At 40.4% G+C, this 26745-nt stretch overlaps 1 protein-coding gene across 1 annotated transcript in view; it reads left to right on the plus strand.

Annotated features, from left to right (window-relative positions):
* Positions 1-17087: 17087 nt before the first annotated feature.
* baiap3 (BAI1 associated protein 3) overlaps positions 17088-26745 on the plus strand; it is a 35786-nt gene continuing 26128 nt past the window's right edge. The window contains exons 1-4 of the mRNA XM_053613101.1: positions 17088-17227; positions 24339-24426; positions 26538-26546; positions 26639-26713. Coding sequence (XP_053469076.1) covers positions 17088-17227; positions 24339-24426; positions 26538-26546; positions 26639-26713 — 312 coding nt within the window. The remainder of the gene's footprint in view (positions 17228-24338; positions 24427-26537; positions 26547-26638; positions 26714-26745) is intronic.

The raw sequence follows: 26745 nt of genomic DNA on the forward strand, positions 1-26745 counted from the left end.
ATGCTTTTTAACCATTTAGTTACATTTAATGTTGTGGGACATTAGTTCCTGTTATCACTTACACTATAGCACCTATAAACCTTTGTTCCCTGACCAGCCTTTCTTTTTTTCTCCCTCTTGAATTTAATAAGACAAGAAATATGCAAGTTTTTATGTTAACAACAAACTGGAAACTTCTCTGTCTGGAAGACTCTGCTGATGTTGATGACACAGGTAGATGTTGACCTGCTATGGCATTACTGTGTGCTGCACCTTCTCTTACTAACTGTTATAATGCAGTGACAACAGCGATTCCTCCCATAAATGTTAAACGCACGTCTCCAAAAATCTTTGTTAAACAGCAACACTAACAACTCAAAATCTGTTTATTTGTAGGCTACCGCTGTGTTCGACTAGATGTTGTAACTCGTACTTTCCAACCTCCTACTAGGAAAAAACTAAGAAAACGCTCCAACGACTCCCAAGAATTCCTACTCAGGAACTTGGGACGGTCTCCTAAACTCCAAGTTCATTGCTCTATCATTGGTCTCCTAAACTCTGAGTTCAGCAAGTGATGTCAAATGAACATGGCTGCTCACATCACGAACAGTAAACAGAGCAGCATTTCTCAGATGACTGTACATACAACTATTTCCTTTAGATTAATCAACATTCAGACATATCCTTCCATCCATCCATTTTCTGTACCACTTATCCTACACAGGGTCATGCGGAGCCTGGAACCAATCCCAGGGAACTTGGGGCACAAGTCGGAGTGCCAACCCATCGCAGGGCACAATCACACACACCTTCACACACTACAGACAATTTGGAAACCAATCAGCCTACAGTGAATATCTTTGGACTGGGGGAGGAAATCGGAGTACCCGAAGGAAACCCCAGAAGTATGGGGAGAACATGCAAGCTCAACGTATACAGGGCGCAGGCAGGATTCGAACCCCCAAACCCGGAGATGTGAGGGAAGAATACTAACCACTAAGCAACCATTTTGAGGAGGTAAACATACATCACTCATCACAGTTAGCTGGCTAGTTTGTTTCTAACATAAGTCAAACATGAATGCGTCCATCTTTTTTTTCTCTCTCTCTGTAGCTTAAATGCTCTGTCAGAGCCAGATCTTCTGACCAATCAGATTCAAGAATTCAGCATCACTTTGGTATAATTTTCATTAACTGATGAAAATGCGATATAACCCTGTGAGATGGCCAGTGGCATTAGACATATTCACAATAAAAGTTTGGTCCCCTGTGCCTGTGGTTTCCCTAGCAGTTTTCACTGGCAATTTGGCAACTGGTTGTCTTTGGTTTAACGCCTGTGTATTGGCTAATTTCAGAGATGTGAGGAACCTCACTCTAGCAACCATGTAATTAATGTGTCTGAGTCTATTTATAGCAGCAAGATAGCGAGAGAGACACTGCAGATGGGTGGGTGGTTACACATGGTGGTCATAATGGTCTGAGGATTGATACGCTTAGGGACGTGATGCCATTTATTTTTATTTTCCTGGGAAGCAGGTGGATGATACATCTAAATAGGCATCTTGAAACATTATGTGAAAAAAAACAACATTCATCTTATTTCCAATTTCACCTACCTGACAACTCACAAGTGAATTGCTCCCTTCCGCTACCAATCTCCACATATATCTCACAATATGGTTTCACTTAGGTGCTATATCTAGATGGATGTGTGGAGATATTTTGAATGATGTCTTCATGATGTCTTTCGCTTTCACTCATGACATGTATGGTGAAGATTCTGTGCCAGATAGAAAAGCAATCTCACTGGAGGGGGGAAGGGGTTATGGGGGGGGGGGCACACATGGTGTTGCTATTCATTTGTGAGATAAGAGCAATGTGCCACACTGAAAAGAATCAAAACCTTCACTGCATTGCTTTTTCCATCACTTGATCTAATCAGTGAAAAACAATCACAGGGGGTTGATTTTTTTTAAAGAATTAAATGCTGACTTCGTGTGAGAAGGGAATGTAATACACTGAGAGGATATACTGTAATACACTGAGAATAATACACTGAATTGCATTTCATCAGTGTGTTGTAGTCATGCCACACTGAAATGCAATCACTGCCCAATCACAGCCCTAAGCATAAGAGCACAGAGGGGGAGGGGCACAGCAGCAGTAACAAACTAATGAGATTAAAAAGAAAAAAACAAACAAACAGAAAGGACCTATTATTCAGACCTATGATTAAAGCACTCCAAATTGAGTTCAGCTACACCCTGTTTGCTTTGATTATGTCTCTAGAACTTGACTGGAGTCCACTTTCAATTCAATTTATTTAGAAAGGCACACACTTGTGTGTATAATGTCTCACAATTCACAACGTATTTCAGACCAAAAACAAAGCCATGAAGTCCAAGGAACGCCAAGAATTCCAAATGAGGATATAAAATTCTATTCTCCATATCTAAAGCGTTGAGGAGCATAGTGGGCTCCATCACTGACAAATAGAATAAGTGTGAAACCACCAGGACTCTTCCTAGGGCTGACTAAACTCAGTAACCGGGCTGGAAGGGTCATGGTCAGGGAAGCGACCAAGAACCCACTGGCCACTCTAACAAAGCTTCAGAAGTAACCATCTCAGAAATACTCCATAAATCAGGCTTTTTTGGAAAGCTAGATGGAAGCAATTCCTCATAAAAGGATTATAGCAGGCACTTAAAGGACTCTGAGAGCTTGAGGAAATGATTCTCAATCGGATGAGACAAAAAAAGAACTTTTTGATTTGAACTCCAAGTGCTACATCTGGTGAAAATGAGGTAATACCATCGCAACGGTGAAGCATTGTTGTGGCAGCATCATGCTGTGGAAGTGTTTCTCAGTGGCCGGGAAAGGGAGACTGGTTAAAATTGAGGGAAAGATGAATGCAGACATATACAGACAGGTCCTTGAAGAAAACCTGCTTCAGAATGCACACAATCACAGACTGGGGTGACGGTTTAACTTTCAGCACAATAACAACCTGAAGCATACACCCGAGACAGTCTCTGAATGTCCTTGAGTGGCTTGGTTCATTTTCCCTGCCTGTACTCGTGGCCTTATTCTTTGATCACTACCCACTACCCACAGCTCGTAAGCGTAGGTGAGGATGAAGCTGAAGTGAAGAGGTGAAGCTCCTGCTCCGCCACCACAGATTCATACAAAAATATTGCTTCTGCTATCATTTGGCAATTTTACACTCTATGCTGTAGGGGTGGCTATGGTGACCATGACTAAATATGCATTTACACCGTAGCCGTTGAAACCAAAGTCGCTAAGCACAAGGTATGTAAAAAAATCCATTGGAGGACCCAAAACAATCCACCTCGCACCTCTGTCCAAGAGAGAATGAACTTCTTGAGACAGACCAGCAATTGATTATCCACAAGACCTGAAACTCCAAAAAAGGAGGAGGCTGGAGGTCAAAACAGCAGTTTGTACCCCTTAACATTAAGATCCATCTTGTAGAACCCACTGTTCTATGATTATACCTATTTAGTAGAAACTTTAATTAATGCATAAACTCCTGTTATAAAGTTTGTTTGTTAGAACTGGAAGGAATTTGTCATGCATGTACTAAATTAGCTGGCATTAAATGAGCACTGTTAAACATTGTTTTGCTTCTGTGTTTGTGCTCTGGATCTGTTTACACTGAATTTATGCAAACACTTTAATGCTGTCTAAATATAATACAAGAGGCTATATTTATGTGTTGGTTCATACACCAGAGGCCATATTAGACTGTTTCCTCATCTTGAAGAATTTGAAAATCATCCAATGAACAAAACAGAATCCAGGTTTCCACTGTGGGAAAACACTTGTTAAGCGCACATATACTAAACAATATATAGCTACACCAATGAAGGTGAAGTGAAAAAACATCTCGTTACAATGGCTCCTGTCAGGGGCTGGGATATATTACTTATTATAAATATTATATATTAAGTTGATGTGTTGGAAGCAGGAAAAATGGGCAAGCGTAAGGATCTGAGCGACTTTGGCAAGGGCCAAATTGTGATGACTAGATGACTGGGTCAGAATATCTCTAAAACGGCAGGTCTTGTGGGGTGTTCCTGGTATGCAGTGGTTCTTACCTACCAAAAGTGGCCAAGGAAGGACAACCGGTGAACTGGTGACAGGCTCATGGGTTCTCAAGTTTCATTGATGCACGTTGGGAGAGAAGGCTAGCCCGTCTGGTCCGGTCCCATAGAAGAGCTACTGTAGCACAAATTCCTGAAAACGTTAATGCTGGTTATGATAAAATGTGTCAAAACACAGTGCATCACAGCTTGTTGCGTATGGGGCTGCATAGCCACTGACCGGTCAGCGTGCCCATGCTGACCCCTGTCCACCTCCTACAATGGGCATGTGAGCATCAGAACTGGACCATGGAGCAATAGAAGAAGATGGCCTGGTCTGATGAATCCTGTTTTCTTTTACATCATGTGCACGGCCAGGTGTGTGTTCGTCGCTTACCTGGGGAAGAGATGACACCAGGTTGCACTATGAGAAGAAGGCAAACCGGCGGAGGCTTTTGCTTGAGGACCACAGGAAGAGCACTACGTTGGGTAACCTACACTATATGGCCAAAAGTATGTGGTTCTTCCACAAACTTGAAAGCACACAGTTATCTAGAATGTCTTTGTATGCTGTAATTTCCTTCATTAGAGCTAAGAGGCCTGAACCTGTCCAGCGTGACAATGCTCCTGTGCACAAAGCATTCTCCATGAAGACATAGTGGAGCGGAAGAACTCGAGTGTCCTGCACAGAGCCCTGACCTCAACCCCACTGAACACCTTGGGGATGAATTTGAGCGCTGACTGGGAACTCTGACATCGGTGCATTGGGTACTGACTAATCAGTACAACATCCACGCACTTTCTAAAATAGAGAAGAAAGCCTTCCTAGAAGAGTGGAGGTTATTATAAGAGCAAAGGAAAAACTAAATCTGTAGTTTTTGGACAGGGCATATGTTGGTGTAATGGTCAGGTGTCCACATACTTTTGCTTAGCCATATCGTGTAGTTATGGCAAGTCAGATTAGCACAATAAAGCACAGCGTTGAGAAAATGTGTGTGCAGAACGTGTCAGTACGCACGCACGCACGCACACGTTTAATCTGGCCTGAGCGCAGAACCGACGTCCCCACAGCAACAGACCAAATCATGCCAAGTCTGGCTGCACTTCCCTTGACCATATATGGATCTGCGGCGACTTGGTGAGACTGGGAAGAGACAAAGCTGCCTCGGGGAATGAAGCGTTTTTCATCGAATAAAGGCAAATTAACCCTTTGGCTTCGGTGAGCGTCTCGTCTCGTACCCCCCAAACCACCACCCCATTTCCTTCCCCCAAACCACCACCCCAATTCCCCATCATCATCATCATCATCATCATCTTAAAGCAGCGTCGCCAGCTAGTGGCGCACATTTCCCCTGCGCGTAGAAAAGTACGAGGCGCGCACATCAGCACCGCACAGCACTGCGTGAGCCGCGCACAGGTGAGCGCCTTTTCCATCTTTACGCATCTACTGCCAGCTCTCAGCCGCTCATTCCGACTCACACCAGCTCTAAACACAAGTTTAACCGTGAGTTAAGATGACTCGTGACGGATTAATCTGTATAGTGCGCTGTTTTTCAGTTCAAACTGATCTTTCTCCTCACACTGTTTACAGATGCTGTGCGCTGCGTCTTACTGTGAATCGCGTCCTGTTCCTCTCGCGCGCTTTTAACTATGGATAGATCTTCTTCTGTTTTTGGTGTTGTTGTTCTCGCTGTGGTTTGAAATGGGTTTTCCTTCCCATTTCCATTGCATCACCTGTAGCTGTGTTCCAGCAGATGTTTAGTGCAGGAGGAGAGCTGACCAAGGGCGAGGTTTACTTCTTATATTAGTGGGATTCAGCAAATGATGCAGACTTTTGTATTTTCAGTAGTCTAGTAATGGATTACACTAAGAACTAGTTTTTTTTTTTTTTCTTTTTAAGTTTGTCTCATTGTTGGGTTTTTATCTTGTGTATAAAAAACATGAGTGCTGAGCTGTACGCAGCAGTGGTGATGACCAACAGAAGAGAAAAGAAGTCTTGCTCTATTTCTGGCTGTTAAAAGTAAATAAACATCCATTCGTAAATGAAAGCATTGAATGTCAGAACATGAAGTGAGTGACATAAAAATGTATTTTTTTTTTAAAGAAAAGAAAAGAAAAAAAGAAAAAAAAAATACATGCACCTTTGTTCATTTTTAGTTCATAATATGGGTACAAAATATTCTTTTTCTGTTCTATACAAGAAAAAGAATGGAAGAAAACTACAGAACAGATATGGGAGAAAACAAAAAAAGCTTAAATGAAGGTAAAAAAAACACTTTTCTGGGATTTTTTAAATTTTCTTTCTTTGCTGTTGAATGAAGTAAGATGGTGTTCTGCCCATATTTCCCTTGTATTTACTTGTGCTTGTTTGTTTATTTATTTATTTATTTATTTTCCTTCAAATGTCTATCAAGCTGTCAAAGGCTGCTTCTAGATAAATGACAAGTGGCTAAAAACTCATTGATATCATTGCATGAATAACAGTTCCCCAAACGACACGGACGTTTTTGCTCTAAAGGTTTGCTTCTAACAATAAGCCGACAGTCAGTTCCAGAATAATTGGCACCTTTCAAGACACGACTGTGAAATGAGCATATAAAATGAACGTTACGCACAATTAAAACAATCAATTAACTACTACATCTTAAAAAAAAAATTCTGAAATTCTAGTAACTTCACCGCTCTATAGTTACCTTCAACTTTTTCCCTAGGGTATAATATAAGGTTGCATAGAGTATTATTACATGAAATAATCCTTTGCCATCAATCAATTCATCCAATGATCAAACAAAAGAGCTTTCAGAATATAAAGAGACAGACCTGCATAAAGCAATGGATATGAAAGACACACAAGTACATCGATCATGTCAATCATAACCATGCTAAAAGTCTTACAGCTGTGGGTCTGTTGAAAACGTTCCAGGAACCGGATGCAATGAGGAGGAGGCTGAGTGAACAGCACAAAGATCGAGTTTGATTCTAAGGCTTGTAAAAGTTCAAAATGAGATGTTAGGCAGGAAGCTGTTTGAATGAAACTTTTCCTGAGAGCATCTCGCAAAAAGCAGCATCTGAACATCAAGCACCATTATAACTTCAACTGGAATCATGTGCTGTGGTCAGGTGAGACCACTGTTATTTTTAGTGGAAATTTTTGCTGGAAATGTCTACATACAGTACAAACAAGCACCTCTTACAATGTTACTGTAAACTATAGGCTAATGGTGGATCGTTCATGTTTTGGAGCTGGTGATCCACAAGCTTTTTTTAATGGAACGTTGATGGTGTCATATATTCTGCTAAGTACCAAGATATTTTAGGCCAAGACTTGGCTGCCTCTGCCGGAAGGTTAACGCTCGACAAACCCCAAACTGTAATCCCAACCATACATCCAAAGCAACACGTTTGGACTCACACATGCTTGTGGGAAAATAATGAGCGTTTTGTAGTGTGTTCTAAACTGAAGAAGGCAATCAGCATCAATGCACCAATGCTCAATTTTATTTTATTTTTGAAAGTAGTAATACTTGACAGACAGAAGATCAGTACTATTGTTCTATCTAAATGGAGCGTCAACAAATATTAATTGTAGGGGTGCGATTCATTTTAAAAAAGCACTGCTTAAAAAACATGTGTGATTGAAAAAAAATATTATGGTGAAATAAAATTATACAGCATGAAAGAAACATGAGCTTTTTTTTACTGTATATGAGAGCGTGTGAATAATTCTGGATGTTTTTTTTTCTTTTATCCATAGTTTACTAGAAAACCCAACTACAGCACAAAATACCTTAGGAGTACAGACAGGTCTTTAAAACAAACCTCATAAAATATAGTTTGTAGACTACTAATGCTGTGAAAAAAATTCTGTGACATAAACGATCATGTAGACATGTAACATTTCAGTTTTTTTTTTTCATTAGCAATATTTTTCCAAAGTTTGGGGCTTATGCATATGCATTTTAGTAACTGACTGTTAGAAAAGGGGCGTTAGAGAATGTGCAGGAGGGTTTGTTGCGAAGCCATCCGTATTTCTACATGCGATTATCCAGTCTACATAAGACTATGGGCGTGTCTCAACCAGCTCCCTAGTTCAGTATGTGGTGAAACACGAGTTTGGGCACTGGTAAGGACCCTGGCTCACTACACATTGGGACACTGATAACAGTATATCCGGTGACACGACTATGTGGTCGCATTGTAAAACATAACCAAAAAATTAAAAACATAAAAATATGTACGTTTTACATGTCATATAAATTTGTTAGCTTAATCAGACATATTTCTGTCATATGTCAAGCAGGATCGTAGGGAGCTAGTGGATTAAAAAAAAATCATTAAACACTTAAAAGTCGTTCGACTCAAACAAATCGTATATAGAACGTCGAATAAAGTTCAAAATCGCTAACGTGAGTAATCATTTGAGAGCCACAACGACGATAACAAGTTGTACACAAAGTTGCCTGAGAGTTCGTCCACCATTTATTTCAAGCTGAGAGGCTTCAGAAAACATGATGTCGTTTCCAGTAAGGATACATAGTGAGCATGGATGCTCCCTGGGTTTTGTGGTGCATCGTGGGATTTTTTTTGAGGGACAGCACCTAAAATGGCCGACTCCCTGATCAGTATCCTGAACTACTGCACTCGGGAGCTGGTTGAGACGTACTCTACGTCTGAATCTGTAACCTACTGAACTAACTAGTTCAACAAGCATACTGTAGGTTACGAGAGGTGTGATAGGATGTGCTGTGAGTTGCATATTCTCTTTTGTAGCCTAATACAATGTTTAGGTTTATCATTTTAGCAGATTTTCTGCTACATTCATGTAGTTTTGTGCTAAACACATAGCTGTGCATAATAAATATACGTTTAACTTAATTAAATTTCTATATTTGTTGTTTGTTTATTGTTTTGTGATTCCACATTAAAAAGTGAACACAGTACAGGAATCTTTGAACCTCTGAAACTAAATACTCAGCTTTAGAAAGTTCTCTTGTTTTCCCGAGGTCTCAAGATGCCAATTTTATGCCAAGACTGACAGGTTTAACGGAGAAATCATAGAAAATGCTGTCAAGCATCGGTGAGATTCGTGATGTGTGTCAGGATATTTAAATTTTTTTTTTAAGTCTGTGTGGATGGATGTTCAGGAGCCAGTTTCCCACAAGACACTGATTGAGTGGAGAATTACAGCAAACCACATGGGGAATATGTGGGAGAATATTTAGTGGAGAGGTGAACTGGGTCCACACGGCTGAAGAAAAGTGAGTGGGTGATAGTCTGAAACACTTCAGACTGTGTCTGACTGTACTGGAAAGTGAATGCTGGGCAGACTCCCTCAAACCCAGCTCTGACATGTTAAATGTGTTACTGAGAAATATGTCAGAGAAACTAAACAGAGCTGTGCTAATGGTTCAAGTCTCTGTTTGATTCACTCATCGTTCACTCTGTGGCTTCTAGAGTACAGCATATAGTAAAAGAAATCAAAACAGAACAAATCAGTGACAATCTGTCTAGACATGCTGACATCAAATGTTGTGATTATATTGTTTAGGAATCACATGTTTAATTTGTTTTACATACATTTCTCCAAACAGACACGATGGCTTAGTTTGCATGTTCTCCCCGTGCTTTGGGAGTTTTCTCCAAAGTATTCTGGTTTCCTCCCCCAGTCCAAAGACATGCATTATAGGCTGATTGGCATTTCCAAATTGTCTGTATTGTGAATGTGTGTGCAGTTGTTCCCTGTGATAGGTTAGCACCCTGTCTAGGTGCCAGGTCCAAATGCCCCAAGTTCAATGGGGTAGGCTCCAGGCTCCCCCACCACCCTGTGTAGAATAAGTGGCATGGAAGATGGATGGATGGATAAATTACTCCAGTGTGTGTCTTTCAAAAAAAAGGTGCTTCGAGGTACTTCTGGTGTAAGTTGTCCCACCTGTCCTTTTGATGTTGTTCCAGAACTGTACAGACTTTTATAGATGTTTTTGGTAAAATATAATCTAATTCCTGTTTCCAGGAAGTAAACACTCTTTATTTACTCTGGTGAAGTCTTCTCTTGATTGTCGACTTTGACACAGATACGCCTCCCTCCTGGTGGGTGTTCTTGATCTGGCCAACGGTTGTGAAAGGGGTTTTTTTTCAACAGGGAAATAATTCTTCTATCATCCACCACAGTCTTTTTTCCATGGTCTTCCAGGCCTTTTGGTGGTCCTGAGCTCAACAGTGTTGTTCTTTCTTTTTAAGAATGCACCAAATAGTTGCTTTGGCCACAATTCATGTTTGTGACCAAAACTCTGATTGGTTTGTTTTGATTTTTCAGCCTAATGATGGCTTGCTTCACTGGCAGTGAAAGCTCTTTGGAATTCATATTGAGAGTTAACAAACTCATTTTAAATGCAAATGCCACACTTGAAATCCACTCTATACGTTTTATCTGCTTACTTGCACACACCTGGGCATGGAACAGCTGAGCAGGAATGATGCTACAAACTTAGCTACATATTTTAGTAGTGTGGAAGTAGCTGAGCTATATACATAATAATGTAGCTTATAATGTAGCAAAATAGTGCAATGTAATAAGCTACTTTTTCACGGATAACATTACGCTGCATATATAGAAGATGCATTCTACTAGCGGTATAAACAAGACCATCAAACATCCATGACCATATTTATCAACCTTTATGAGTATAATAAATTTATGCAGTATAGGATGCATGCTTATTTGTAACCTATGCAAACCAGAAATGAAAATATTGTCGACATACAAAACTTTAAGCACCAATTTAAGGACAAATAAAGTTGTAGAGCTTGTTATCTGTATTGTATTTGATGTTGATTACCTACCTGGTTAAGTTTAGCAGTGATTATGAGTGATAGTGTTAAGTGTTGAATATTTTCTGTTGAATTAATGCGATGAAGCAGTAAATGGCCAAAATGGGTAACTGTTTGCTGATGACAAGTAGCTGTTTAATTCATTATTAGAGCGTGTCCATTAACCAGTCTGTACAGGATTTCTTTTTCAGGAGTTTGTTTGTGATTGTTGTGGCCAAAAATGCGCATGGTGATGATGTCACATGACGCATCTTAGCCCAAATCTGTGGAAAATCTGAGGTCATTTTGAAAAATTGCTAGATCCTCCTAATATTGCAGAGTTTGCTTAGTTTTGTGTTCATTTCTGCGATTGCAGAAAGTCCTGGAGGGAATGACTAACATTAGCTAGATATTTCCAGAAATGAAGTGAACCAAGTGTCGCACTTCCCAAGCTCTGCATTTCACTGTCATACTTCAAAATAGTCCTTTAATCAGAGAATGATGCTCACTAATTTTGACATGAGTCTGATCACTTTTGTTCGGAATTTATCAATGACATATTTCAGACAAGCCATTGCTGTAAGCAACTTTAAAGCCATAATCCCGCCAGTAACATAGTTCATTGCATAATTTCTTATCTTGTTGGCACTATGAATGAGTAAAATTCTACTCAGCAGAGGTAGACAATAGCAGTTGACAGTCGTTCTGGGCTTAAGTCTCTTACAAAAGCTGTACTGCTTCCATCTCACCACAGCTGCAGGCATGAAACACTGAAAATGCAAGTTCCACTAGCTGTCTATTTCTATCCAAATCAATTACACTGCACTCTCAAATGCCATTCTAATTTGTTACACTACAAATGTGTGTCAAGCTACCCTTCAGCATTTTCTTCCTCACGACTGTAATGGTTGTAAATTTTAACACCTACTACCAGTATTCTTACTTTCTGTGCTCTCATGCTTAGACTGACAGGTCTCGCTTTGTAGATCGATCTCCATTGCAAAGTGTGAGTGGTATCATGGCTGACGTTAGGCTTGATCGTGGTCGGAGATAGTCTCTTAGGAAATGGCCAGCAAGGATTTAACAGCAGACCAAATCCAAAACGCTCTTACGTAACGTTTATCAAAGCCCGGGGGATTATGGTCCTTATCTGCTTATTGATCTTAATGCTTAGTGCTGTGGTTCCTATTGTCTGCACTACATGCCTGACAGAGACAAAAGTTGTATAACAAACTTGCATTAATATTGCAAAAATATTTTTCCAGGTCCTGATTCCAGATCAATGTACAATGTGTTGAATAGCATAGGAGCCAAAACTGGAGGGACATGGTGGGAGGTTGACACATTTGCCTCGCACCTCTGTGGATGGGGGCTCGAATCCCACCTCCAGCCTGCGTGCACAGAGTTTGCATGTTCTCCCCGTACTTCAGGGGTTCCTCCGGGTACGCCGGTATCCTCCACCAGAATGCAGCTGCTAGAGTCCTAACTAGAACTAGAAGGTACGACCATATCACAACGATATTATCAATACTGCATTGGCTCCCAGTAAAATCTCGCATTAACTATAAAATACTTTTATTAACCTATAAAGCACTAAATGGTCTCGCGCCACAATATCTAAGCGACCTTTTGGTTTTATATAATCCGCCACGCCTACTTAGATCAAAAGATGCAGGCTATTTGACGGTACCTCGAATAGTGAAGGCTACAGCAGGGGGAAGAGCTTTCTCTTATAGAGCCCCACAGTTATGGAACAGTCTTCCTATTAGTGTTCGGGACTCAGACACAGTCTCAGTGTTTAAGTCTAGGCTTAAAACGTATTTGTTTACTCAAGCCTACCCTGACTAGATTCTGTTCTACTACTTCGCAGTCATAATAATCTTTTTTCTCCCTCTCTCCTTTCGCCGAGCCCCACATGAATTTCTGGAGATACTAGAGATCCAGATCCTTTCTGCCTCTGGATGGAGCTCAAATCTTCTTTAATTCCAGACTGCTGGGACTACGGCTGCTCCTAAGGCCATACAGACTTCATATAAATCCATAATGAACTTTTTCACACTATCTGTTGTTACCCAGATGAGGATGGGTTCCCTTCTGAGTCGGGTTCCTCTCAAGGTTTCTTCCTCTTAAAACATCATAGGGAGTTTTTCCTTGCCACCGTCGCCACTCAGTGGCTTGCTCAGTTGGGATAAATTCGCACCTTTAATATCTGTATACCATGTTGATATTTCTGTAAAGCTGCTTTGAGACAATGTCTATTGTAAAAAGCGCTATACAAATAAAATTGAATTGAATTGAATTGAACCAGTCCAAAGACATGTGTTGTAAGCTGATTGGCATTTCAGAATTGTCCATAGTGTGTGAATGTGTGTGTGATTGTGCCCTGCGATGGGTTTGCACCCCGTCCAGGGTGTCTCCCGCCTTGTGCCGTGAGTTCCCTGGTATAAGCTCCAGGCTCCCCCGTGACCCTGTGTAGGATAAGCAGTATGGAAAATGGATGGATGGAGGAACCAAAACTAGATAAGTTAAATATGGCTTGATCTTTACCATATATTTATATAAGTGTAAGAGACACACTATCCATCATCCAACCTTTCTCTTGTAATCTGACAATTGCATGCTAATGGGTATGTTTATTAAGCGCCACTCAGGTTTCAAAACAGATGGTGGCACTGACTCATTCTTGCACACAATGGTGTCATCAGGGGGAGCCACAACACAGTCTGGCCCCTCACCCTTAGCAAAGTGTGTCAGGCCTTCGCGCACTTCTAAGAGCTTTTGTGTGGTCTGATTAAGGTGTTGTGCTTTCAAGACTCGATTTGATTAGGTTATCTGGTGAGTGGCTTGAAGGTTAAAATGTTTGCACGTACCATTTGGTTATGGCTTGGGCTAAATCACCACCCCACTGCTGACCTTTTTGTGCCACTGTTTAGTGGCTCAGAATTAAAAAGGCGTGTGACATTTGGGCTGTTTTCCAAATTCTGGAAGCACTGGCTTGACTTCACCCTTGCTGTTTATCCTGACAGCCTTAAGATAGAGAGAGGAGAATTTTCATTCGAAGCAATCATGGCTAAATGGAGAGAAGGCACACATCTTCACCCTAAATACAACTCCATCCACATACAATATTTATGCTTAGGTCTGCATGACTTTATTAATGCACAATATCTGTGATCATGCCAGGATTAGACAGCGCACTGGTTTTCTTGAACAGCACGTTGATCAGCACTTTTGCATCTTCAAAGATAAATGGCAAATCAAAGAGACTTGTGGTGTGAAAGGTTTCCTTCTTTAGATGTCATATCATGTCAGGAAGAATTCGCTTCAGACTATAAACACACAAGACTGAAGAAATATATGCTGCTGACTCCAGCTTGTCAGCCCAATGAGGGGATTATGCAGCAGCCTTGGCTGATTTTATTTGACAGAGACCAGTAGGTTAATCCGTATGAATGATCAACATGGCAGGAGGTGGTGGGTTTTTCCGATGAGAATGACTGCGTCTGTCTTGCCAATCCATGCCACATATCAATTTGAGTACTTTGAAGGAAGATTTAGAAGTATAGTGCTAAACCAAAAAATAGCAGCCTTGCTGACGTAGTTGATAAGGAGGACTTTTCAGAAATTCTGTCAAGCTTCAAAAAGACAAACAGTCCCGAATACCAGTCAAGAGCCAATGTTTCTCCTTTTCAGGCGTAACTAGCTTGGAAATATTGATATAATAGCACAAAGTCTGTTCTTTGTGGATTCCTGTGTACCTGTGTCTGGCTCAGCCGTTACCATAGAGACCCCTCCATCCCTAGCAGATGAAGCTGGGGCTGTCTGGCTGCCTCCCATAGAAGATACTCTGTTAAGCAACACTGTCATCCACATGGACCAGGAGTGTATGTGTGTGCACGTGCAAAGGCTGTTGACGCCAATGTTTGTGCTTTTGGTTTGTGCCAGCACTCCCCTGGCAGTTGGTGCCATGTGTTGGGTGGCATGGCAGCTTTTACGGGGGCTGACGGCTGAGACAGAATGACAACCGGTCTGGACTGGGCAATGCCTAATTGAAACCGGTTTGCCTTGGAGGCAGCTGCTTACAGTTCCTTTGCTAATTGCCACCAGTGACAACTATGGTCTGAAAACTATAGGCTCCAACTAGATATAAGATTCCCATGCATTGCATGCCTTTATCGTTATCTCTCACTCTCTCTCTCTGCCTTTTTTGAGAGAGAGAGAGAAGAGAGAAAATAGCTATTAGGTGAGAGAAATCTGTGCAGCTCACTCTGGGAACCTGACCTTTCTTAATGCACGTCCAGTTCTATTAGGGTGATGGGGAGTGTTGTTGCCTTTGGTCTTTGTCTTGCTGGGTTAATGGCATTGAGGCTTGGAGCTTCACATTTGCTTAAACGCTCCACTCCTGTTCCTGCTCTGGAACTAAAACGTGGGGCAGGCAGGCTTTCAGGGCTTTTAAAAAAATAATGTATTAAGTTAACCTGCTCAAAATTTATAGATATCAATACAGCAGGCAAATGGTGTGGAAACTGAAGGTCAGAATGAACTCCCGGATAAATAGTGGCATTTCTGAGGTTTGTCTAGAATGAACAAATTAAAGTTGACATCACTTCCGGTCAGCCATGAGGAACACGGGGAAAATGTCAGGCTTGTACAGCTGTACAAAGTTGAATTGATTACTAAAAACCTCCTGATCTTGAGTAGATCTTAAATAGACATTTAGGGGTAATATACACCTCAGAAAAATACACCGCCGTAAATTTGATAAGGAATATCAAATTAATACTGGGCCAGATTCTGGTTTGTGTTGAAATGACTGAATTGAATGACATAAATGCTGCATATTTGTCAGGTGCAGATTCATTCCGCAGATCTCCTGAATCTCCTTCCAGCAACAATCCTGCCATGGTCAAAGTCATGAGATCACATTTTCCTCCCTAATGTATGATGTGAACGTTACACGAAGCTCTTGACCTACACCTACATCATATATGAGTCCATGCAAAAATTTACAAGTTGTACATATCTAGTAGACTGCTTTTATTTTCCGTATATTGGCCTAAAAACCTTGACTCGGTTCCATTTGTTCCCCCCCAATTTAACAGATGTGTCAATCTGCCTATGAAGCTGCAGAATGGAATCTAAATGCTCTCCAAGCTTTTGTGCTATCACTTTTGTGCGTTTTCTGTTTCCTCTTACGCAGTCTTCATGTAGATGATGGAGCATGAGTAGGCTTCAGCGCTCCTCCCCGTAACCTTTAGAGGTTTAACAGAAGAGAACATTTGCTGTCAGTCTCTGAAAGGGGTGTTTGTGTGTCTATTAGAGACGTCTCAGTTCATCAAAACCCTTCGCATTGTAATTGTCATCTTCCTCTTTTCTCGATTTCTTTGAAGCATTTGTTTCACTGCTCTTTTTTTTTGTATGTGTATTCTTTCTTGTCTCTGTTGCCTTGCCCTGTCACAGACTGGAGGAGGCATTGCTCTTCACAGCGATCACACACTGTAGGTGAAGGAAAAATGACTACATGCAGAAAAAAAAAAGATCTTTGTTTATCACTGGGGTGGTACCTTAGTACCCAGCATCTTGATACCATTGATATCATTTGTACTCTAAAGTGTGTTTCAAGTGTACATTCTCAAAAGCTAATTGAAAGTGCAACGGTGGTCCTTATATACTTAAAATTTTTAAATGTACACTACATTCACACACTACAGGCACAAATGGTGTACTTTATTAGGGTAGATACGGAAAGGTGCACGTACACATATACACAGGAACTGCAATACACACAGTGTAGCGAAGTCGTACTCCATCTTTCTGCGTTTGGAAACGGTTAGTCAGAATTCTGCAAGCATAACGGAGGTGGTGCGTAATTGCCGCCTTTTGATCTTACACCACTGATCACTCGCTGTGGCACAGACAAATGTGCCTGGCACACACATGTCAATTAACACTACACAGGATCTTTTCGAGCTGTGCACAGAATGCATGCAGAACTGGATGCCAGCTGTGATTACAGTAATTATTCATTATGCTCTCTGCATGCGCAGGCAAAGGTTGGTCAGCGAGGTGGACACTGGGTTAATTGCTTTTGTTTCCCTCCAATTTGGAGAAAGAAATACAAACGCAACGCAGCAGAAAGAGATACTGCTCATACTGTACTGACTCAAACTCCGTCTCTGTCGCAGGTGGTGAACGAGCAATGTCGACGCTGCTGGAGCTAAAGAGCAGTGTGCTGAGGCAGGTGCAGAGGAGCCAGTCCCTGAGGAGCAGGAGGGAGCCTCCGCCTGCCGCAGCGAGCCCGCCGACACACCCACGTAAACCTGACAAGGTCGCCTTCGGGTGAGCGTGCACCATACACATGCGTACAGACCGGCCAGTCTCCCAGTTCCCCCAAACCCTACTGTTGTTGATAGGCATGGTTTATGTTGATGTATTTACTTTCTCCCACCTATCAAAACAGATGGCAGGATGACTGTCAGCGAGCCGGCCAGTGACTCACAGACCTCACAGACGCCCACTGGGCCTCTACTGTATTCATGCTCTGGAAGTGACTCAATTTCAGCACCTCGCTATTGCACGTTTCAAATTAACTGGTTTTTCGAATGTCATGCAGAGACCGGCTTTTGTGAGGATTAAGTAACAATTACGTTTGCAGCTCATTAAGGGAGAAGTTCAGAGAGAGTGAGCAACATTTATTCTTCATCTTCAGATCATTTCTAGACAGCACAGATGGAGGAGAAAAGGAAACGTGCTGCGGGAGGCTCGGGGAGACAGTCGTAACACAACTGAATTCTGTGTGCAAAAGCGAAGACGTCGGGACCATTTCAAGCTTGTCAGACTTTTAATTTATTTATTTATTTATTTATTTTCATCGTCGTGATGATAGACATCTTACTTAATTAGCCTAAATCAGGATCTGGGTGAGATTAAATGAGAACTGGTTATGTTTGTCCAAGAGTAATTTCAGCAAATGAGAACAATTTGTTGAGCAAACACAGGTGGAGTTAAGCAACATCGTTGTTTTTTCTCCTTAAACCAGCCACTCAGTATGAGTCTTCCTTGATTTATTTCATTTTCTACATGGCTCATGTCAGTACTGAAAGTAAAAGGAAATTAACCTTGAGGTTTCTATAGCAACCAAGAATGGGTGTTTTTTTCTGTTTATTGCAGGTGCTCCTGCAATACGGTGTGTGTATTTTTTGTTTTTTGTTTTTTTAAATTTGAGTGCCTGTAATCTGTCTTTAGGCGGAATTATGCTCTACAAATAATTTAAAAAATGATTAATTAGTGCTCGATTTGGTATATATTCATTCACCTTGGCTCTAAATGCTTGGCAGATATGTGCAGTAAATGTCTTTTCCTGTTTGTGAGATTGACATGACTGCTTTCTGCGTTTGTAGATGCGTACACTCTTTTTCAATTCATTTTTGTCTCTTTCAAAATATGTTAGATAGAGTATCAGAAGTGGTCCTCTTAAACAACTATTCAGTGATTAGCTTAACCGGATTTAACCATATACAAGGACTTTTTCTTTTACATTCGAGAGTTCATCATTATTTTCTCCTGCAGAGCATGCTGAACTCAGTTATTCTTACTTTGATCGAGTTGTAACCTATACTAAAGGGGCATTAGGATGCAGGTGACGTAGATGCCTTCATTACACCGTCAGGAAGCTGCTTGTATCCGTCATTAGTGCCGGTGCAAACTAATGTCCTGACCCAGATGCTTGCATATTAACATTGTGCAATTAAGAGAATGCGCAGCCTGGAAGACCCGGAGCAGAGCGTAGGGAAGGTCCAGAGCGGTGGCAGCTATGTTTGGAATAATTATATGTAAATGTTTCCCACTGGCAGGTAGAAGAGCGCCTGTAGTATGTAAACACTGTGGGAGATTCATTATCTTGTTTTTTTTTCTTCTCTCCTGTCTAAGTTTTGCTTTGATCATAAGGAGCTGGCTTTATTTATTTTGAGAGAGTAAATTGCTCATCTAGAGAACCCGGCGACTTGTCATCAGTTCGACTGATGGTGGTGTGAGTGGGTGTGTGTATGAGTGTGTGTAGTGAGTGGGGTGTGTGTTTGGGGTTGGGTGGGGGTGGTTGGTGGACTGTTGTTGCACCTTTTGAAGTTTCTAGTGCACTAACATGAGATTAACAGGTTGTGACATCAGAGTGGAACAGGTTTCCTACATTATATAGCAGTTATTAAGATGCATAAAGAGCAGTCATAAATGATGCTGATGACGACGACGACGACGGCGATGATACTTCCATGAATTGTATTACACATCCCTTTAATAATAAGACACAGGAAACTCTATGCTAGTGACAGTTTGTTTTCAATCTCTTTTCTCTGCTTTAACCTCCTTATTTAATTCATCTCTGGTTCATAATTAATGGATTTACATTAAGGGTAAAACTAAATGAAAGCCCCAGGATTGGTTGGTTCCTTGTTGTTGTTGTTGTTTTTTTTCTGGCTCAGTTCTCATGTCCCTATTTACAGTTTAACTAAATATCCCTTAACAGGGTGTGCATTTTTTTTGGTCCCTAAAATAGCAAGCCATCTTTCTTAGGTACTGCATGCTTGATGAAATGGGATGGCCATTTCAGTGACTCTCGAGAACAAAACACATTTAGACATGGTATTCATGTTTCTTCTTTCGAATAAGCACATCACTGAACTCTATGTGCTGCATGGGCTTCCTATATCGTGTACACCATACAACAACCGTATAACAGGAATAGTCTCAGGGATGTAAATGCTTAGATCTGTGATAAAAGACAAGCTAAAATCCCAGTGAAGGGAAAGGTATGCATTTTTAGGATTTTAAGTAGTCCTGTGTGATTAAAGTATGGAGGGAAGATGATGTGAGAAGCAGATTGAACCCAGCCTTAGAACAAATATAAATCACAGAGCGCGTGCAGTAAAGCCATACAGGATCCAGAGGAAATGAATTCTATCTAAATTTTATTTCCTGTCCTGCGGGCAAGCATTAATTTAATTTTCTGTAATAACCTACAGAAATAATTTTCTCCAAATGCTGGCCAGCTCAAAGAATGGTTATTGCACACTTAACATTTCATATCAGAAGGTGCACGCATAAGTGCAAATCTCAATTTGCGCACTCTGACTGAATCTCAGCCCTGCTTTTACACACACTTTTGTATGTATGTATGTGTGTGTGTATGTGTGTGTGTGTGTGAGCGAGAGAGAGCTCATGCATATTAATGCTATCTTATATTAATGATCACCTGCGTTACACATTTACGCTCTATACACTCACACTCTCATATATCTACTGAAAAATCTAAATAAATAAATCAAAACACATAATGAGAATGAATTGGCTTTATGGGGAGAGTCTGTTTCCTAGCAACATGAAAGGGGCTGCTCTCTAAAGTGTGTATGTGTTGGTCACTTGTGTGACTTGGTGTGTACAGAAAAGCAGCAAGCAACAAACCATACATTCCAAATGCAATCATTTATGAAGAAATTCTCTTGAACATACCATGAATTGTACGTCCAGTGCATAATGTCTTTTTTTTTTTTTAAAGTTTGTAATTATAATTATGAACAAAAAAACCCATGTATTCATAAGCATAAACAAAGATATGTTTGTAAATAAGATTGATAGGGATAAAAGTATACGGGTAAATATATTTAAAAAATATCTGTAAAGGTTTCACGTGCAAATCGCACCTGGTGTCATGATAAAAGACGCTGCCATTGGTTGGGAAGATTTCACGCAAGAAGTAGCAATCACAGTGCAGGTAATGAAGCTGAAATGGAAAAAAGCTACAGAGCCATAGCAAAGACCTTAAACATCCCGGTCTGTACACTCGGTTCAATAATATGCAGCTGGAGGGTTCAAACAATAGTCCTTGGACAGGTGCACCACACAAACATCACTCTTAGATTAATGATAAGGATAGTAAGAAAAGAAACTAGCATCCACTTATAAAGAGTTACAGGACGACCAGAAAGCAGCAGAAACAACCCAATGAACTCCTGTGCTAAAAAAAAAGAAGCACAAAAATGCCAATGTAAAAGCATGCAGACAAATCAGAACTCTTTTGTGACAATATACTTTGTCAGATGAAATTACCAAATAGAACTCTTTGGCAATAATGTGTCTGTTCATGTTAGGAGAAACAAGGGTTGTACATATGATCCCAAGAACACTATACCCACGGTGAAGCATGGTGGTGGGAGCATCATGATATGGGGCTGCTTCTGCGCAAACAGTACAGGGGCATTACACACCATAGAAGGAAACATGAGTTGAGTGATGTAGCGGGACGGACATATTAGAGGAGAATTTAATCTCATCGGCCAATAAACTGAATCTGGGAAGAAGATGGACGTTTCAACAAGACAATGACCCCAAACATACACCCACAATAACTCACGCCTTGCATCCCAATGAATCCCACGGAAAATTTATGGAGGATTTTGAAATTGCGAGGCCATCTTAAGGACCCTCGTAACCTCAGGGAACTGAAGACAATTTGCCAAGAGGCCCGAGCCAAAATTGAACCACTATGCTGCCAAAAGCTAATTACTTCCTACCGTAGACATCTCGAAGCTGTAGTTGCCAACAGCAGCTTTGCGACAAAGTACTAACGTTGGCAATTTGTGGTGTTCGAATCCTTTTTTCCCTGTCAATTTCATTTTTTAATCATGAGTGCTAATAAGATGTGGATATATGTATGCACTGGAAGTATATCAAATAACAAAGACACAAGTGTCAGAACAGTTATTTCCTTTATTACTTATTTGTTGTTTCTTATGTTTTATTTCAGTTTAACCAATAGTACTGAAAGAGAAGCAGAATGACAGTTAAATAAGGAAAGAGGAAACCTTTGTGGAACTTATTAAGTGCTCGATCTGAAATTTCTGAGATGTAACCATAAGTGAGTGCTTTATTAAAGGCATGTGCACTGTTAAGCCTGTAGATTAAAAACAAATAAAAAAAACAATACAAAACTCATACACAGAGCTAGTATTAACTGATTTAAGTAAAACACAAATATACGGTGTGCCTAACATGCTTCATTTTGAGATTGGATTAGAGCTAGCTTGTTCACATCAAACAGTCATTTCTAATCTTTCCCGAATTCACCACGCTTTTAATAATAAACATTTCTCAATACAGTTATACATGTTGCATGGTTCATTTTTGTTATTTTATTTTAGAGTGAATTCATTTCAACCAAAATATACATTGTTCAAAAACATTTGCCTGCCTGTGTAGATGGAAGGCTTGGATTCGAATAAAAACTTATACTTCTGCTCTTATATGGAACACAAAAGTCTCCCGTACATCAAAAAGGCTTATTACGTTAATGTAGGCATTTAATGGGTAGCTATCTATAGTTCCCTGAAAGGAAAAAAACAGTATAATTATACATTATTCTGATTTTGAAAATAACATAATAGGGGGTCAAATACAATATACTTTGAAAAAAAAAAAAAACACACACGTATATAATTTCTTCATGTTTAGTTCTTTGCTTACGAATGTGCTCAGTTCCAATTTCTTAACTTTCTTTCAAAGATAGGACTTGGTGATTGTCTTATATTTGCTCCTAAATACTGTAGATGTGCATGAAATCCAAAATCATTAATCGCTTAAAGCAGGGCACTGCTGCTCAGCTGCTCTTGGAGAGATATGAAATACACAGAGAAGGCCTTGTTGGTTGTTTTCATTTTTCTCCTTGTTCTGTTGGTTAACCTTGTATATTTTTAAATGATGAAGCTAAAGTGATTGGCAGAGCCTTGCACATGTGACCCCATGGGATTCATGAGGATCAGCAGAAGAACAAACAGTCATCATCGAGACCTTTTCTTGTGATTGCTTATGATTTTTCCAAAAATTCCCCTGGGAATCTAGAGCATCGGCTCAAAGATATTGACCGTTTAAGCAATGACGTGTGAGTACAGCAAGTATAAAGGATGTGTATAATAAAGCTGAAGAAGGCCAGATTTAAAAGCAAGCCTGCTGGTGGCTGATCAATTTAACAGTTTAGACTGCTGTGAATAGACAGAGACGATCAGGGCAAAATTGAATCCATGCTTAGTATCGTCATAACACATCTAAGTAAATATTTATAAATCACATACTTTTAGTTTAAAATGTAATGGCCAATTATTTTTTGCTTTATTTCCTAATGTTTCCTAATGTTTTCCAATGGTAAGATGAAAAAGTAGATGCAAAAAATGGCTAATAACCCAACCCTGCCATAATAAACGAAACTGCTTTAAATGGGGTTCCTAGCAAGGTTTAAATTTCAGAAAATTAAAGTGCTTTGGACTTGGAAGTGTCTTTAAAATAACTGGAAGTGCCATGTTTTAACTAAAAACTTTCCAGTGTGCTTAAAGATTTTTTAAGGGTTCTTTCTGCACGACCTTCCCCCTCTCCTGGAGACAGCCAGAATGAACTGGGAACTAAGTCAAACATCTGCTGTGATGACATTAATAAAGCATCATAGACCTCTGTGGACAGTCTATGCAAATAATGAGAAAGAAGGATACAGTAAGAGTTAGAGAAAGATTCATTCCTGCACTTACTCTTGGAATGAAAAGGGCAAAGTAGATTGGATTGCGGGGGATTGGGGGTTAGACGGTTGGTGTAGGGTAGGGTTGGGGGTGGGGGGGTGTTTAGGCAAGATGTGGGAGATGGTCTGTGGGGTGGGGGTATTCCCAAGGTTCTCCACCATGCCAACCGATCCTGCCATGAACATGTTATCATCACCATGACGACGGAGGCTGGGAAATTAGCAAGTGGCAGGGGTCCAGGAGTTCATCCCGCTTCGCAGGAGAAATAAATCAGCCCCCTCTCTTGTGGATCAGTGTCTAATAAAATGAACTGAGCCGGATAGCACAGGGTTCTTGCCAGTTCTTGTGAGACGAAAAACTACCTGCACTCCTTTTTAGAGAGGCAGTGACAGGAATTACAATATGTCCATCTTCTTGTCTCATCTTATGGAAGCAGTATCTGCATGATTAGCCTCTGTCTGTTGTTTTTTTTTTTTTTTCAGATTTAGAAGAGAGATGAGGAACCTTTTTGGCTCCACAGTAAAAGAGAATGAGAAGACTAGATGAATTAGATAAAACAGCCTGACTGAGAAAGTTCTCGTGATAGGGAGGATTTGTACTCTTGTTTGCTTTATATCTGAACTCTGTCTGATCCTTCTGGTCAATGCTGAAATACCAAAGGGATTGCAGTTACCAAAAAACAAAGTTATACAAATCCCCTGGTTCTAGCTTGCCTTATTGCTGTACATGACTGACAACCTGGCAGACCCAAATCAGCTGCAGGAAACATTCTGCTAAAAATTGCCGAGTGATACCTCTTAGTGCTGTCCTGCCCTCTTATTGTCTTCTGAAGAGAAGATGTTTTTAAACAAGTGTGAGATGCTTTTTCACTGAACAGAACCATTTACATGTTGTAGGGTTGCCAAGGGAAATGGGGAGTTCTTTGAGCGAATGAATAAAATTGTCCAGAAGCAAGACAGCCTCTTGGCTTCTACTCAAGCCGAGGTGAGTATAAGATTCACATGACAGCGCATACACAGACTCTCGAGACCCAGCAAGACCTTTTCACTTCCACCGCCTCTGAGTCTCACTAGAGCCAGGCAAATCAAGGGAAGAGATAGCTCATAGAGCTGGAAATAGCACTGTGTGTGGAAAGAATCAGAAAGTTGGTTATAGAGGCAGGTTCCACTATGACAGGCTGCTCTTGGTGGCCTTTTGCCCTACCTACACACAAAGCAAGCGCCTGGTTTAATCTGTTTGATTGAGAGGTTCAAGGCTCGGTACTCTCCTCTCACTATTCCAGCTCTCAAGTGTTGAAACGAAGATAATGTATGCACACTAACAAAAGTCCACATTCAGAAGTAAGTTACACATGCATAGTGAGGACAATAATTGCAAATACAATATTAACTATACAGATATGAAATTGCGAATTAATTAATAGTATGAAGTTGATTAGTATGATTAGCCTAAAGTATGTGGGCACCTGACCATCACACCCATATGTGGTTCTTTCCTAAACTCTTACCACAAAGTTGGAAGCATAAACTTGTATAGAAAGTCTTTATTTGCTGTAGCAGTAAAATATCATAATGCTCTTGCTCTTGTCTCTGAATGATCACAAATCCCCACAGCCATGCTCCAAAATCTAGTGGAAAGCCTTCCTAGAAGAATGGAGCTTATTATAACAGCAAAGGGGGAATAAATCCTGAATGGGATGTTCAACAAGCACGTATGAGTGTGATGGTCATATGTCCACATGTCATTGGACATATAATGAATTCTCAGGAGGTTGATTATAACAGTAAAATCAGGACCTTCACCTCGGCCTACTTCAAATGAGCTGTAAGTATATGAATGCTTGGTCAGACAGCAAATTAACCAAAGAACAGGCACAATTAAATCCAAAGCTTGAAATTGCGTCCACAATTTATGAATTCTTGACCTAATTGTGACATTAAGCCGTGCGCTCAATTGACTTAATCAGTATAATATATAATAATTTTTTTTTTTAAAGGATAATTGTTTTTGTGAAAGGTTCGGTCACTTCTGCTTTTCATTCCTTCCTAAGCTTCATGCGTTATGTGTTTGTACACTGTCAGTACAAAGTATTAGTGAAGATAGGATGAAATGTATCAAGTGCGATTTTATATATTTTATATATTGAGAAACTGAGAAATTTGCAGTGATCATAGGATTAATCTAACAATCATGACAAGGTTCCTTTCCACATATTAGACAACTATTATTAGAGGTTTATTCGAATCTTTAGCTAATTCTCATTCATATATTATCATATACAGCATATCATACTAATTTGTATTTTATGCCATCTCTTGCTTTATACATATTGCAATTGACACTAAAGGAGAATTATAGAATCTGTTTCATGAGTGTACATTTCCATGCAGATGAAAGGAAAGCGCTTGTCTTTAATGTTTGTAGTCTAGACTAGTGGTTTTCAAAGTGGGGGCCGCCAGGGGGCACCCGGGGGGCCTCAACTATTTGGTGTGCCCATCCCTCCAACTAGTATGTTTTCTCTTTCTCACTCTCAGACAACCACTCACACACACAATCAATTCCTAATTTAATGTAATGTAATGTAAAGATATAAGATGTAATTTTTAATAAAAAAGGGGGATATATTCAGAAGTCTATATTTTTGAAGTGTTTTAAAGACATCTTCCAAAAGGGGGGCCTCAGTCAAATGTTAATGCCATTTGGTGGGCCTTGCCCTGGAAAAGTTTGGGAACCCCTGGTCTAGACACAGCTGAAGAACTCCTGTCCCGAGAGCTCTAGACAAGAAATCCAGGCAAAGTCATAGGCATGCACTACACATGGATTCGTTTTATTAATATGAATGTGCAGCTCAAAAATTCGAGTTAAGCATCTGCAGGTTGTCTGAATACGAAGAATGTTCTCCATATAAACATTGGCGTACATGTTGAACTTCGAATATGACCCTCGGTGGATTTCTTTCAGTTCTTTGAGTTTAGAAGGTTCAGAAAGGGATCTGTTGAAACAGAATAATGGATAACGTTTTATTTTGCACAGGTGAAAGGCCGAATCCTCTGCAGACCTTGGCGAAGGGAATCAGCGTGCATGTTTTATGCGAGTGCTGTCAAGTTTGCAGGGTTTTACACATGCAACCATTAATAAATCACAGCCTCTTTTCTTTTTTTTTTTTTTACTTTTCTTTGTGACACTTTACAAGGAGGAGATTAGTGCAGGTCCACCACCACCAGAGTGTACAGAACAGCTGCTTGTTCCTGTGAAAACCAGTAGGAATGAAGTGAGTCGTTTTTTCCTACCTTTGAAAAATAC

This window comes from Ictalurus furcatus, chromosome 24 (genome assembly GCF_023375685.1).
Source record: "Ictalurus furcatus strain D&B chromosome 24, Billie_1.0, whole genome shotgun sequence".
Lineage (NCBI taxonomy): Eukaryota > Metazoa > Chordata > Actinopteri > Siluriformes > Ictaluridae > Ictalurus > Ictalurus furcatus.